The sequence below is a fragment of the Aythya marila genome (assembly GCF_965140915.1).
Source record: "Aythya marila genome assembly, chromosome: 7".
NCBI lineage: Eukaryota > Metazoa > Chordata > Aves > Anseriformes > Anatidae > Aythya > Aythya marila.
The window spans coordinates 23,202,868-23,218,601 of NC_139048.1; the positions used below are offsets into that span (position 1 = coordinate 23,202,868).

General features: G+C 40.6%; 1 protein-coding gene across 1 annotated transcript in view; it reads left to right on the plus strand.

The window, feature by feature from the left end:
• LRMDA (leucine rich melanocyte differentiation associated) overlaps nucleotides 1-15,734 on the plus strand; it is a 684,247-nt gene that overhangs the window by 377,082 nt on the left and 291,431 nt on the right. Inside the window, 1 exon segment of the mRNA XM_082765457.1 lies at nucleotides 3,914-4,044. Coding sequence (XP_082621583.1) covers nucleotides 3,914-4,044 — 131 coding nt within the window.

Here is a 15,734-nt window from a genome sequence, read left to right on the forward strand (position 1 = left end):
TGCAATTATGTAGAATAATTTCATTTAGGAACTGTTATCAGATGTTGTGCTTCTGTGTAGGTTTCACCAGCAGTTCATAATAGCTGAAAAAGCAATTTATGAACCAAAAATATTGGTAAGAGAGGAAACAGTATGGAGTCTGGGGATGTTCAGCGTTAGTCCTGAACACTTAGAGCAGCAAGACTGCTACAAAACAAGTTAATTCTTAGAGAAGGGTGATATGTCATTTGCCTTGGGCTTTTGGTTGCCTGTTTTTTTGCCTTCTTGAGAACCTCAAAGCCTATGATAATAGGTATGAGATTGGTCACTGACAATAGAAAAGTCCAACATGCATATTTCTAGGATAAATTTTGCTCAGCAGGTTAATTGGACTGCTGACTATAGTACAGCATTTTCCAAGTAATGCCATTGATATTGTTTTGACATGTAGTGTAGCATTTGATTTTCTTAACAAAGGATATGGTAACCAGTTGTGTGTGCTTGTGCATAGGTATGCTGTGAACAGTCTACTATAAATATACAAGTGTGTTGGTATGCATACATGTAACATAATTAAGAAGCTTTAAAAAGTTAATCTGAATATGAGAGATACCCAGTTCTTGTAAATATTTCCCTAATTTAAAACTGGAAGTGGTGCAAGAACTCATTATCTTTTAATGAGAATGAAATTTTAAAATACATCTAGTATGTTTCTGTTAATTGTTCGTGGAGATCAGGTTGTGCTTTTGGAGAGGACTGTTGTTGTATCATTGCTAAGAATTAATGTTTTAGGTTATTCGTTAAAGGTCTGGAGTGTTTAAAAAATAAACTTAGAATTTTTTGTTTTAGTCAACATCCTGTAGAAAGAAAAGTGTTAATAGATTGGTAATGATAACAGTGTTAAATAAGGAGATGGATTGGTACACCATGGCATTTTAATTGTCATAACAGCAACAGTGTAAAACAATTTTCAAATGATAGGGACTAAGTGTAAGTATTTTCATCAAAACTGTTACGTATTCATATGGTGACCAGTGATACTGCTTTCAGGAAAACATCAGTTCAGAAAAAAATTGCTGTAATTGAGCTTTAAATAAATAAATAATGTTTCCTTTGCACTGTGCGTGGATTTAATTGTGGCTTTCCTTTTTGGAGGGAACAGAGCTGAAACTGGTCTTAGCACAGAAGGATTTTGTAGCCCTTTGGCTCTGGTTGCACCAAAATGGCAGTCTTTAGGCTGCAACTGTGGAAAGGAAACTGGGAATAAAACTTCAAAATTGCTTTTGATCCTCTGTATTTTCCTATCATTTCTTAGAAAAACTTAATACTTTGGGATTCCATTTTTGGAGCATTTTCAAGTGTTACTATTCTCCTGTGATTTTCAGGCTGTCCAAGTCTGCAAAGCTTCAACTTCTATGTGAATTAGTGACCTTCTACATTCCAGGTGATTGTCTGATCTTGGGGTTCTTCATGTTTATGCTTCTGTTGCAGCTGAAATTGAAATAATACTAGGATGCTGAATATCCATCTATTTCAGTAGATGGAAATGCATAAACGATAACACAGAAAACATCTGGCAGAGTCTCACACAGAACTGCACGGTGTGTGTTTCCTGGTCATCTTTCCTTGAGAGAATTTTTATGGGAGAGTTTCTGCTTCAAAAATCCATGCTTAGAGTTTGCATGTGAAATATTAAAATCTAGACACTACTTTCCAACTTGGGGGAGATTTAGATGTTTGAGATGGAGGTTATCAACTACTGTTAGTTACCCAAGAGCTTTAGTGAGCATGGTATATCTCCCTTTTGTTTTCAATAGGAACTTTGATATTTAATCTTATAGTTTGCAAATCTAGGTTGATGCTCTTCTTCTATAGTACATATACAAATATGTTTTGGTATTTTCCTTAAGTCTGTGTGGTTAAATGAGTTAGAATACATCTGTCATAATAAACCATCACCAATTACCAGGGAGTAATAGTTATATATTTTTACACCATAAAAGGAGAAAAAAATTGTTGATGGTGGACATCTTGTGTCCCCTCAGCAGGGCAGATGGGATCCAAACCTTGCAACAGTTAATTCTGTGAGTGATTAACATTATGGAAATAACTGACTTTTGTAATAATAAACTATTTATCTCAGGGAACCTTTGTGCAGTTTAAAGTCCTGCAAGAAATTAAAAGTTTCTCCTGGCTGAGGGAGGGGGCCAGATTCAAGGACTTCTCTAACAGTCCTTGGAAATTTTTAGAAAGCCTTGAAACTTGAACCTGTGTGGAAAAAGAATTTGTGAACTTCCCATCACAGCCACATATTTCCTGAAAAAGCCATGAAAATACTTAATTTCAAAAGTTTATATATGATCTAAAGGTCCAGAAGTGAAAGGATGAAAATTTTGGTAGTGTCTTCATCCTGGCTAACAAAGAAGAGTTATACTGTATGTTGCTGCAAGACATTTTTTCTAGTTGGGACCTAGTTGATTGCTTGATAGAGTATAACATTCCATATTGTGGCCATTCATAGAACTAATTCCAAACCCTATTTTTCTTGCTCATGCAAAATATTTTAGTATGATTTCCTCAGACCTTATGGGACAAAATATTAACCATGGGTATAGACATACTTATTTTAATATAATAAAATTAGTAATTGTCAGCATGTTCTTATATTTGGAAATAAAACGAAATTTGAGGCACCAAAAGGAAGACATTTTTAACAATGAAGCTGAGCTTTCCATTCTGTATTGCTTCTGTTGCCCTTAAGATATTGAGGTGAAGAAATAAAGTAAATTCCATTTCAGCTAAAAAAAGAAACAAAGATAAGAGAAACACATAAATCAAGTATAAATAATAGCAACACAGGTGAACTGAAGATTTGAAACAACAGTTGTGGTTTGCAGCAGCAGGAGTGGATAAAAAACAGAACCTTTAATGGCTTGAATAATTATTACTGCTGTCTAAGCCACTCAGGCTTTGAACATTGAAAACCATATACATGCATACATATGGCATATTTTCGGAGAGCCATGACTTTTCCTTTGCGTATAAATGGAAGAAAACAAATGTGTAGTATGAATTTCTCAGAGACTATAACATTACACTTTAACAAAATAACTTGTTTTGTTTGTTTAATCAATAAAGTGCAAATAGTTGAATATTGTGGTTATACTTAAACCTAAGCTGTGATTACCAATATTGCAGTGGTAATGATTAATCTTTGTTTGTTTTTAATGTATTTCACAATATTGAAGGTGTGGCATCATTGTTTATGTTCTGAGGAATACACTTCAGTTGAAACCTATAATACCAAAATATAAGGCTGCTTTAATGAATAATCTAATACTTCATGGGACTTTGAAGCTTCATGTGTAAAATACATGTTTTGTAACAGTTAAGTCTTCAAGTTGCACTTAGAGAATCATTTATTCACATATACTAATTGAGTAATTACAAATGTGTTACCGTGGTACTCAAAGCATTTATATTCTGAGAGTGAAAGTGGGTTGTTGTGGTTTGACTTTTTTTTTAACCTCATTTTCCAGTGGACTGAATATATTAGTGATGAATGTGCTGTGAAACTAACTGTTTGTTTCCATGCTGGAAAAGTTTCATGGCTCCAGCAATTGCTAGCCATTTTACCACACAGCATCCATCATTTTGTCAAAGTTTTAATGTTTTGTAGCGAACCACCTAGGAAAGAAAGGAGGAGAAAAGAATGACAAAACAGCCAAATTCTTTCATTCCATGCCAAAAAACTGACTGAAGTGTATCCCTGTTTGCCCTTGGAACAATTAATGTGACATTTTCCTGAATGCCATACTAAATTTGATTGTCATTTATTGAAATGTATGTTTAAATCAGCAGTGATGCAACTCTAAATGCTTTTTTCATTAATGTCATTGAATCCTTAACCCACAACCTTTGACACATAACAGAATTAGAAAGCCTTTTGGATCATTTGGCTGAAGTTGTGCCCTCACTACAGTACCTCAGCTTGCTTGGAAATGTGGCCTGCCCCAATGAACTGGTCTGCAAAGAAAAGGATGAAGATGACTACCAGAGGTACAGGTTAGTGTTTTCACTTGTAAATATAGTAGGGTATGTCAGTTTTGTTTATTAAAAATGAAGAAATACCGAACTAAACCCAACTCATAGTCCCAAGCAAGTATCATTTACTCTCTATATTTTGAAAGCACTCTGCCATATTCTGCTGTGAAACACCTGTGAATTTCAGTAAACCCATTTCAATGTGGTCACTCTCAGGAGCCCTATTTCAAGAAATATTTCAGTGCTGTACAGCACGTTTGAACTGAGCAGGTGTTCACGGGCTCTCTTGAATGTGGGTGCTCATATACATTTACCTAACACCTCTCCTCTTTAAGGTCAAGGCAAGGCAACAATTACATACACTAAGGGTGGCAATTAAAAATAAAAAAAGAAGTCACTATAGTGAGTAGTGACTTTTAGCCAGTTTCATTGTCTACTGCTAACGTCTGATTATGGTGATGCATTTCTTCTATTATAGTTATCAAGATACTGTTAAAGAACAAGAAGAAAAGACTCCTTCTGAATTCTCTTAACTGAAAGCAGTCAGTGTTTAAAATCAAATCAGAAGAAGAAAGCTATCTCTATAATGCAATTTTAATGAGCTAGATTACACAAAAGGTCATCTGGAAATTAACATGGAAGCCTGATAAAGTACTAGCTGTTCAACTGCAATGTTAAAAATTACAAGGGTTATTTTTTAAAAAAATAAAAATACTCATGACTGATGATGACTCTGAATATAGGTCCAAAGCTTATGGTATGCTGAAGTGACAATTTTTCATAGCTATAACCTTTAGGCAAGTGAGACATTGATCATTAAAAAAAATAAATCCCTTTCCTTGGTCACATCTGATACAAGATTTCAGTCTCTGTGTATTTGCATTTTTCAAATCAGTTGAAAATGGGTCTCTGTAAGGCAAGTCAGAGCCAAGCAGCGCTGGTGGTCAGTGTGCTGACAACCTTACAGAGATTGAGAGACCAAGCTTAGTTCTTGTTAGCAGATCACTTGCAATGTTCAGTGTTATAAAATAAAGCTCTGAAAATATCTTTGCATAATCCAAACTGTTCTGTGGGAGTTAGTATAAAACAGCACAAAGTGGAAGAGACTAAGAGCAGGTTTATTGGGAAGTTGCATGAATTGGATGCAGCTCTTTATTGTTCATAAATGCTGTAGACTGAAACAGCAACACAGCTTTTCTGGGTGTGGATATATTTTTTTCTTTGTTCCAGACTTTTCAGAAGGATTTCGTGGTTGTCATTAGGCTAAAGATTTTCACCTCCTAACAATTCAACTTTTGAGTCTAGCACAGCTGTAGTATTTTAGTTTTCAACGAGTAGACCAGCTGAGATTTAATAAAATATTTTCCCATTGCTTTCACACTTAAGTGGAAGGTATGCCTACTATCCTGCTTAGAGGAGTCTAACAGTGCTGTCTCTATGTAAATTTATGTGACATTTGCACTGGAGAATTGCTTAAAAAATGAATGATATTTCTACAGTTTACTGTTTTTCACTTTAAGTATGTTTTCTGACAATATGTCTCCTATTAATCATTTAAGCAAAAGTAGTACGTTAAAGGAGCCATTCAGAGGCAAGAACCCATGGTTCATTTAGTGCTGTCTGAAAAAATTCGTTATTGATTGACATCCTCTGTGGTTATGTGATGTAATATTTATAATATGTCACACAGCCATACATCAAAACAAGCATGTCTGTTGTTTCATTTCAATGCAAAATGTTGATTTCAGGGAGGTCAAGGTAGTTTTAGGTCACTTCATGGCAAACCACTGTGTCAAAACCATGAAGTGATTGTATTTATGCACTGGTGGAACTGCAACATTGCTTCCAGGTTCTTTCTCTTCAGTTTAAAAAACAACAACAACCAAAAAAAAAAAAAAAAAAACCACTATTTTTTATTTTTTTTCCATATGAACTTGAGATAATTAAAGCCCTTTCAAGAAAGAAGAATGGACTTCTAATTAGTTGAATGATTTATGGTTCTGTTGCTGTAATGAAAGCTTCCTGATACTTTTCCATAACTTTCTTATGTTATATGAAATGTTAGACAGACAGCATTACATTCAAAACCAACCAAATAAAAATAATGTGTGTGCGTGTGCTTATATATATATGTTTATCTTTACTGGAATATATTCACCTATCACTATTCAGGAATAACGGTGGAATTGAATAAAAGGACTGTACTAGCTATTCAGTTTTGAATACATTTTCTGAAGCATCTTAAAGACACGGAATTTTTTCTTCCTTCATTGGAGTTTAAAAGATTATCTCTAGAATTAGCAGTAACAAGCTGTCTGGGTTTGAAAATATTTCTATTTTAAAAAATGCATTGCTTCAAATCTTACCAGCAATCTTTTGAAGTAGATTTGATGGGTTTTTTTGTTTGTTTTGTTTTTTAAGAGTTTGAAATAATATTTTTTCCATAAGATTTTTAGTTTTTAGAGACTTCTTAGAGAAAATTTCTAACATCGGAAACATTAAAGCAGTGCAATTCAATGAACCCATGTGACATAAACATTTTAATTTACCGAAAACTTTGACTGTTTTTGTTTTGTTCTGAACAGGAACTTTTTGCAAATTATCACAGTGGCCATTGGTACCACAGCTTCATTTTTCATTGAGCTTTAATTTCATTCCTACTGAGTTCAATTAGAGTTCAGGCTATTTAATTCCTCAACCAGAAAGAGAAAGGTGCTAGAAATCAAAGCTTTATTTAATCTTTGCATTCCTGCAAACTGAAAAGATCTGCAAAACCCCCAAAATCTCAACCGTAAAAAATTGCACTAAATCAACTTCTTAAAAAACTTTCTCTATTAATTTGCTGTGATGTTAGCAACAGAGATAAAAAAGGAATATTACATGTTTTTAAAAACAATAAGTTTATTAAAAATAGTTGTATAATGTGTAAAACTGTTTTTTGTCAAGGTGTAAAGATCTGGATTCTCAGGTAATCCAGGGGTGTACCATTTCTACGACAAGGTCAGCTTTTGCCTATTCTTTCATTAGAAATAGGTTTTATCCAAAACCTTTGTTGTCACTTTTTCTCAGTTTTTTTTTTTTTTTTTTTTTTTTTTTTTTTCTAAGAAACCTGGTAACATTTGAGTGAGTTATTTTTTTTGAAAAAGAATAGAAGAGAAACTGTGAAGTGTTTGTGGTTTTTTATGTTTTTTTCTTTTTTTTTTCTTTTTTTTTTTTTTCCCCTCAAATGCCTTGTTATTATTTCTCCTTACTTCCAAATCTGTAGGAGAACAAGCCGATGACTTTTCTGTACTTACTCATGAAACTTTTGCTTGGAGAGGAAAATGAAAATGGAAAGTTTCATTCGGTGGTATTTTTAGAACGAATTTGTATGGTTCATTTTAAAAAGTCATGGTTTTTTCATCATTATAAAAATGGCTACAGTTTCCTTTTTCATAAGGAAATATTGCACTATCAGTCCTTATTGTTCTTTTTTTCACAATTATTTAATTATTTTTATTATTTTCCGCATTTGAGAGATGATATTTTGTAAAAGGTTATGTGGGGGTGAGGGCAAGGGAAAATTTCAGCAACTGCTCCTTACTGCTGGAATTAAAAGCCAAATATCTAAAATTTAATGGTGATAGGAAAGACATAAAAAGCTTTTGCCTTAAACGGGAAGCAACAAACACACAGAAAAAATAGCTTGCAAAACAGTGCACATTCTAAAATAACCTATTCTACAATCTCTACTTTGAAGATTGCGTGAAAGCAAAGGTCGTGACCGGGAGATCAAAGTAACAGAAGTCAACACAATAATTGCTGGTTGCTTCTCTTGTACCCACACTTGGTCAGTCCTGTGGGTGTATTGTTTGCAGTGAAAACTTCAAACATGATGTTACTGAACTGTGAAAAATCATCTGGGTCAGAATGTATTACATGGGAGTTGCTAAAGCTGCAGGTGACCTCACCTATTTTCATTAAAGCGATATGATTGTGAAGGATGTATGCTGTGTGTGAAGTTTTCAGTGCTTGTTCATTCTTCTTTGCTACTTATTGACATTTCCTGGAATGATGCATTCATTAAGTGCTGTTGACATGGAAACAAGGGCAAGTGGAAACAAATGCCCAAGTTTATTTTAAATTAGCTTAAAAGCACATATACTAGATACGCTATCTTTGGCAGGGGGAGCAAATGGTGATAACCTTATGAAGTCCTCTTAAGATATAACAGTAAGAAAGGAAGTGCAAGTGTTTTGTATGGATTAGCTTTTCAAGCTAAATCAGCTATTCCCATTCCATTTGATTCTGTGAAATGTTGAGTCCTCTTACAGAGTTTCCAGCTTTCTTGCTATTTTTAATATATATGTATATATAATTTTGAGACAAAACCTCATTTATTTTAAATGGTCTGGTTATTGAATGTATAGTAATATAAGTGCATATTCAAGAAATAGTAGGAGACCAGAAGTCCTCACCTGTCAATGAGACTAACACTAATGTGCTTGGTCAGTTGTCATTGAACTTATTAATGAGACTTTCTTTTAGAAGGAGGGATTTCAGTTTGTGGCACTGTGATATTCATTTTATGTAGCCATACAGAAATGCCCTAAATATCCCATATCTGTATAATCTATGAATCTCTACTACTTCACTGTTTACATAAGGCCTTGTGATTTCTACAGTACCTCGAAGAAGAAAAGTATATTTAATAGATATCAGCTGCACAAATTCCACCTGAGGTTAGCCATTGTAAGGATTTAGGAGCAAGGGCTGTTATAATGTGATTTTTTTTTTTCTCCAGATAGATAAATTGAAGTCCAGAATACCCAAATTTGTCCATACTAATGCAATAAGTCAAAGCATATCTGTAACTATTGTTACGTGTATGGAGATTTTTCTAATTCATACAGATTGCTATATTGAAGTAGAGCAGAGGAGGTAAAAGTATTTTGAGGGGTCTGAATTTCTGAATGATTTGAAGAATTACTTGGCCATCACCAACTAGCACTAAGTTTGAGTAGAGGCTATGTGAACCTCTAACATCATGCCTTCTGTTCTAGAAGATGGCTGTTTAAAGTCATGACCTGGTTTTCTTAACTCTGCTGAGGAAGCTTTGTTACAGATGGAATTTCTGCAGCCAGCAATGTGCTGCTTTGTGTAGGGAAAAACTTCTCTTTTATCTTGGTGGTGCAGAAGAAATAATTATGGAAGAAAATCTAGTTCAGTTTCATAAACTTATTTGATCCTAATTTCGATCTTTGTTTTCATCTCTCCCCATTTGAATGTTGATGCAGAGTTGCCATCTTCAAGTTATTTATTACTGGTAGTTTACAGTAATGTAACTGAGAGCATAATCAGCCCTTCAAAGTTGGAAATAAGTATGTTAGTTTTATGTTCAATGATCATCAAAAAGAGGGAATGCAATAACAGGATGGATGTGCAGGATAATGCAATAACTAACATCTTCCAGGAGATGATACGGGTAGAGCTAGACATTTCTGCATTCTTCTCAGTAAATATTTCTATATTTTTTAAGTTCAGATTAATTTTCATTTTTAAATATTAAGCATGTACTACAGTTTTATATTCCAGTTTTTGTTATTGCAAGTACGAAATATAGGACTATACAAAATCTAGCTCTTAAGCATAATATTCCATTAAGGTTTAGTGGAACAGTTTATTTTTTCTAAAACTCTAGCACATCCAAATTTTCAATTCTTTTCCTGTAGTAGTAGAAAATAAAACATTATCTCCAAAAGTAATTTATTGCCACTTTTAAGATTTTCTTGTAGTGTGGCTCATGGATGATGCCGGTATCTGTCAGTATCAGGAGGCCAACCATATTCTACAATTTGTCTGCTTTTCCAAGAGAGGTAATAAATGAATCTAGGCCTTCAGATGCTATGAGACGTGATGTGATTTTTCTTGTTATGGTGTTCACTGCTCTAGAATAGAAATTTCCTGGAATTGTTGGATAATGGTAAAGAGTACTGTTAAGAAATGGATTAAAACTTTCTGAGAATTTTTATGCCCGAACTTACATGGCTACTAAAAATAACAGATCTGAATGAAGTTATGCTGTAGCTATTTAATAAAAAAATGAGTTGATATAAAACTCATTTACACCTTTGATCAAAAACCTGACAAATTTCTTACATATGTTTAAAATAGATTTGTTCCTTTCTTCCAGGTGATTTTTTAAGGAACACATTTGCATTCTTATTGAACTCTTTTGCTTAAATTGTGAAATTATCTCCAAAGATTGTACGAATCGTCACCAATCTTTTGGGGTGATGGAATAACCCAAGGACTTTTAAAGTAATGTAAAGTAAAGTAAAAGTAAAGTAAAGTAATTTTAAAGTAATGACTGTTAATATGGTAGAGAACTAGAAATATAACCAGAATAAACTTGCAAGGTAACAGAGAGGTCTTAAGTTCCCTGTTTGTTACCAGAGTTAAGAATACAAGCCTGTGATTTGTTACTGCCTATAAAAAGAATCTGTATCACAGATGGTATTTCTTTACATAAACTAGAATTGTGTGTTGTTTAATAAATTGCAATAGCTGATCTCAAAGCTGTCTTTGTCCTGTCCGTTTCTAAACTCCAATAAGTTTCTTCAAAGGAAGGTTTTGCCCCACTGAGCTTTTGCCAATGTCAATAGCAGTTGAATCCCAAACACACTGCATTCCTTTGCAAATGCCCCCTCAAGCCCATCCCACTTTTCAAATATACTGACAAGCCTCTGTAAAAATTGTTAAAAAAAAAAAAAAACACTAATAATTACATGTAACACTTACGTAATTGCTAAACGAATTGTTAATCTTTATTGTCATTTTCACTTAACTAAGACATAAATAACATGAAATGTGATTTTCACTGCTTTTTTCAATCTCTTAGTGTTCTTGTTTGTGTTGTATATCTGTTATTAGTTTATTTTCACAGGACTCTTGGCACAGGGGGGTTAAGGTGCAAGGAAATGATTCTGGAAAAAAGAAGGCGCAACTTTTCTTACGTATCACAGAATCACAGAATCACACAGAATTTCTAGGTTGGAAGAGACCTCAAGGTCATCGAGTCCAACCTTCAACCTAACGCTAACAGCCCTCCACTAAACCATATCCCTAAGCTCTACATCTAAACGTCTTTTGAAGACTTCCAGGGATGGTGACTCCACCACTTCCCTGGGCAGCCTGTTCCAGTGCCTCACAACCCTTTCAGTGAAGAAGTTCTTCCTAACATCTAGCCTAAAACTCCCCTGGCTCAACTTAAACCCATTCCCCCTCGTCCTGTCACCAGGCACGTGGGAGAACAGGCCAACCCCCACCTCGCTACAGCCTCCCTTGAGGTACCTAAAAAGAGCAATAAGGTCGCCCCTGAGCCTCCTCTTCTCCAGGCTGAACAAGCCCAGCTCCCTCAGCCGCTCCTCGTAGGACTTGTTCTCCAGGCCCCTCACCAGCTTCGTCGCCCTTCTCTGGACCCGCTCAAGCACCTCGATGTCCTTCTTGTAGCGAGGGGCCCAAAACTGAACACAGTACTCGAGGTGCGGCCTCACCAGAGCTGAGTACAGGGGGACGATCACCTCCCTAGCCCTGCTGGTCACGCTGTTCCTGATACAAGCCAGGATGCCGTTGGCCTTCTTGGCCACCTGAGCACACTGCTGGCTCATATTCAGCCGACTGTCCACCATCACTCCCAGGTCCTTCTCTGCCTGGCAGCTTTCCAACCATTCCTCTCCCAGCCTGTAGCTCTGCTTGGGGTTATTGCGCCCCAGGTGCAGGACCCGGCACTTGGCCTTTTTGAACTTCATGCAGTTGACCTCAGCCCATCGGTGCAGCCTATCCAGATCCTCCTGCAGAGCTTTCCTACCCTCAAGCAGATCGACACACGCACCTAACTTGGTGTCATCTGCAAACTTACTGAGGGTGCACTCGATGCCCTCGTCCAGATCATCGATGAAGATATTAAAGAGGACCGGCCCCAGCACCGAGCCCTGGGGGACGCCACTAGTGACTGGCCTCCAACTGGACTTGGCTCCATTCACCACGACTCTTTGGGCCCGGCTATCCAGCCAGTTTCTAACCCAACGAAGCGTGCGCCAGTCCAAGCCAAGAGCAGCCAGTTTCTTGAGGAGAATGCTGTGGGAGACGGTGTCAAAAGCCTTGCAGAAGTCAAGGTAGACCACATCCACAGCCTTTCCCTCATCCACCCAGCGCGTCACTCTGTCATAGAAGGAGATCAGGTTCGTCAGGCATGACCTGCCTTTCATAAAGCCATGCTGACTGGGCCTGATCGCCTGCTTGCCCTGCAAGTGCTGCATGATGACTCTCAGGAGGATCTGCTCCATGAGCTTCCCTGGCACTGAGGTCAAACTGACAGGCCTGTAGTTTCCCGGGTCTGCCCTCCGGCCCTTCTTGTAGATGGGCGTCACGTTTGCTAGCCGCCAGTCGATTGGGACCTCCCCCGATAGCCAGGACTGTTGATAAATGATGGACAGTGGCTTGGGCAGCTCCTCTGCGAGTTCCCTCAGTACCCTTGGGTGGATCCCATCCGGCCCCATCGACTTGTGCACATCTAAGTGCCGTAGCAGGTCACCAACCAGTTCTTCATGGATAATGAGGGCCACTTCCTGCTCCTCATCCCCTTCCACCAGCTCAGGGTACTGAGTATCCAGAGAACAACCAGTATTGCCGCTAAAGACTGAGGCAAAGAAGGCATTGAGCACCTCCGCCTTTTCCTCATCTCTTGTAACTAAGTTTCCCCCCGCATCCAGTAAAGGATGGAGATTCTCCTTAGTCCTCCTTTTTGTGTTGATGTATTTATAGAAACGTTTTTTGTTATCTTTAACGGCAGTAGCCAGATTGAGCTCCAGATGAGCTTTGGCCTTCCTAATTTTGTCCCTGCACAGCCTCGCTACTTCTTTAAAGTCCTCCTTAGTGGCATGCCCACTTTTCCAAAGCTTATAAACCCTCTTTTTCCTCCTAAGATCAAGCCACAATTCTCTGTTGAGCCAGGCCGGTCTTCTTCCCCGCCAGCTCGTCTTTGGGCACGTGGGAACAGACCGTTCCTGCGCCATTAAGACTTCCCTCTTGAAGAGCGCCCAGCCTTCCTGGACCCCTCTGCCCTTCAGAACCGCCTCCCAAGGGACTCCACCAACCAGTGTCCTGAGCAGTTCAAAGTCAGCCCTCCGAAAGTCCAATACAGCGGTTTTACTGGTCCCCTTCCTGGCCTCGCCAAGAATAGTGAACTCCACCATGGCGTGGTCACTCTGCCCGAGACAGCTCCCGATCATCACGTCCTCCACCAGTCCTTCTCTGTTTGTGAAGAGAAGGTCTAGCGGGGCACCTCCCCTGGTAGGCTCACTAACCAGCTGCGTCAGGAAGCTATCTTCCACGCTCTCCAGAAACCTCCTAGACTGCTTTCTCAGGGCTGTGTTGTGCTTCCAGGATATGTCGGGGAAGTTGAAGTCCCCCACGAGTACAAGAGCTGATGATTTTGCAACCTCTGTCAGCTGCCTGTAGAATTCCTCATCCGTCTCCTCATCCTGGTTCGGCGGTCTATAGCAGACCCCGACCAGGACACTAGCCTTATTGTCCCTGCCGATCCTAACCCAAAGGGACTCGACCTTGTCATTCCCAACCTCGAGTTCTACAACCTCGAAAGACTCTCTAATATAGAGAGCCACACCACCACCCCTTCTATGCTGCCTGTCCCTTCTATAGAGCTTATAGCCAGGCATTGCAGCACTCCAGTCATGAGACTGGTCCCACCACGTCTCCGTGATGGCAACCAAGTCGTAGCCTGCCTGCCGCACGATGGCTTCCAGCTCCTCCTGTTTGTTACCCATGCTGCGTGCATTGGTGTAGATGCACTTCAGCTGGGCCATTGCCTTATCCTCCGGCCTTGCCATTGTTCCCCCTGGCACAGCCCCAACAATCCTAGCCTCAGCCCCATCCCCCTTCCTACCTAGTTTAAAGCCCTCTCAATGAGCCCTGCCAGTTCCTGGCCCAGGATCCTTTTTCCCCTAAAAGATAGGGACCCGTCTGCGGCCATCAGGCCAGGTGCTGAGTAAAGTGCCCCATGATCAAAAAACCCAAAATTTCTGCGTTGGCACCAGCCCCGGAGCCACGTGTTTAACAGGTGGGCTTTCCGTGTCCTCTCTGAACCCCTCCCTGCCACCGTAGGGATGGACGAAAACACCACCTGCACTCCCGCTCCATCCACTAACCGACCCATTCCCCTAAAGTCCCTTTTGATAGCCTTGAGGCTTCTCTCTTCGATGTTATCACTGCCCGCCTGGACTATCAAAAGGGGGTAATAATCAGAGGGGCGTACCAGGTTAGGAAGCTTCCTGGCAACGTCCCTGACCCTGGCCCCAGGGAGACAGCAGACTTCCCTACGGGTAGGGTCAGGCCGACAAATAGGGCCCTCTGTTCCCCTAAGAATCGAGTCACCAACAACAATAACCCTCCTGTCTTTCTTTGTGGAGGCAGTCCTGAGGCGCGGAGTCGACCTCCTCGCCCCAGGCATCCTCCTGGGAACACTTGCTACCTCTTCCTCAGCTACTGGTCTGTCGAGCTCCAGGGCCTCAAACCTGTTGTGTAAGGGCACCTGGGAAGGTGGGGCCGGAAGGGGAGAGCATCGCCTGCGATGTCGAGCAGGGACCTGTCTCCATTCCTCCTCAGCTCCCAGATCCCCTCCCTCTGCCCGACGGGGACAGGGCGGGGGGTCCGCCCCCATTTGGGGAGTCTCACCTCGGCACCTCCCCTTGAGGCCCTGCAGGGAGTTACTCCAGAAGTCTATCTCCCGCTCACACTCCCTGATGGCCCTCAACCTCTCCAACTCCTCCTTGAGCTCCGCCACCATGCGGACCAGATCATCCACCTGCTCGCACCTCACGCACGCAGTTTCTCTGCCTCCCGCCGATGGCAGCAACAGGCTCAGACACTCCTTGCATCCGCTGACCTGAACTGCTGCATCTTTTAACGGGTAGTCGGTCTGCGTGTGTACCGACTTTCTGGAGAGCGCGCCGTGCCTGGTGGCGACCATTATCGCCTAGTTACGGCTGTTGTTAACGAGGTGTTGTTTGTGTGTAGGGGGAGCGCTCTGCCCTGCCTGCGCGAACTGCCGCGCTAACTGCCGCGCCACTCCCTCTGACGCGCCACGCCCTGTTTGCCCGTCCTGTTCGCCGCGCTCCTGGTCGCTCGCGCTCCCTAGGGGCAGCTTTTGAATGGCTGGGGAGGGGGGCGCTGCTGGCTCCGCCTTCGCCTCGTCAGCCTCCCTCACGAGGGCTGCCGGGTCCTGGCGGCTCCCTCAAGTAGGCTCGATGCCGGACAAAATTAGCCCTGCCTGGCCCGATCCCCCGCTCCGCTGCAGAACGCGTCTGCCCCGGAGCCGATCGCCTCGGCAAATGGCAGTGAAATGGCGGTGGGTCCCGATTTAAATAGCCCGCCGCTGACGCTGCTGGCTCCGCCTTCGCCTCGTCAGCCTCCCTCACGAGGGCTGCCGGGTCCTGGCGGCTCCCTCAAGTAGGCTCGATGCCGGACAAAATTAGCCCTGCCTGGCCCGATCCCCCGCTCCGCTGCAGAACGCGTCTGCCCCGGAGCCGATCGCCTCGGCAAAAAATGAACGTAGTTCATTTCCTTAATCCACCATGAATCAGAGTATCGGTGTACAGGCAGTGACAAATGGATCTCTAAACACCTTACTAGTGCCATTGTTTTTGTATTAT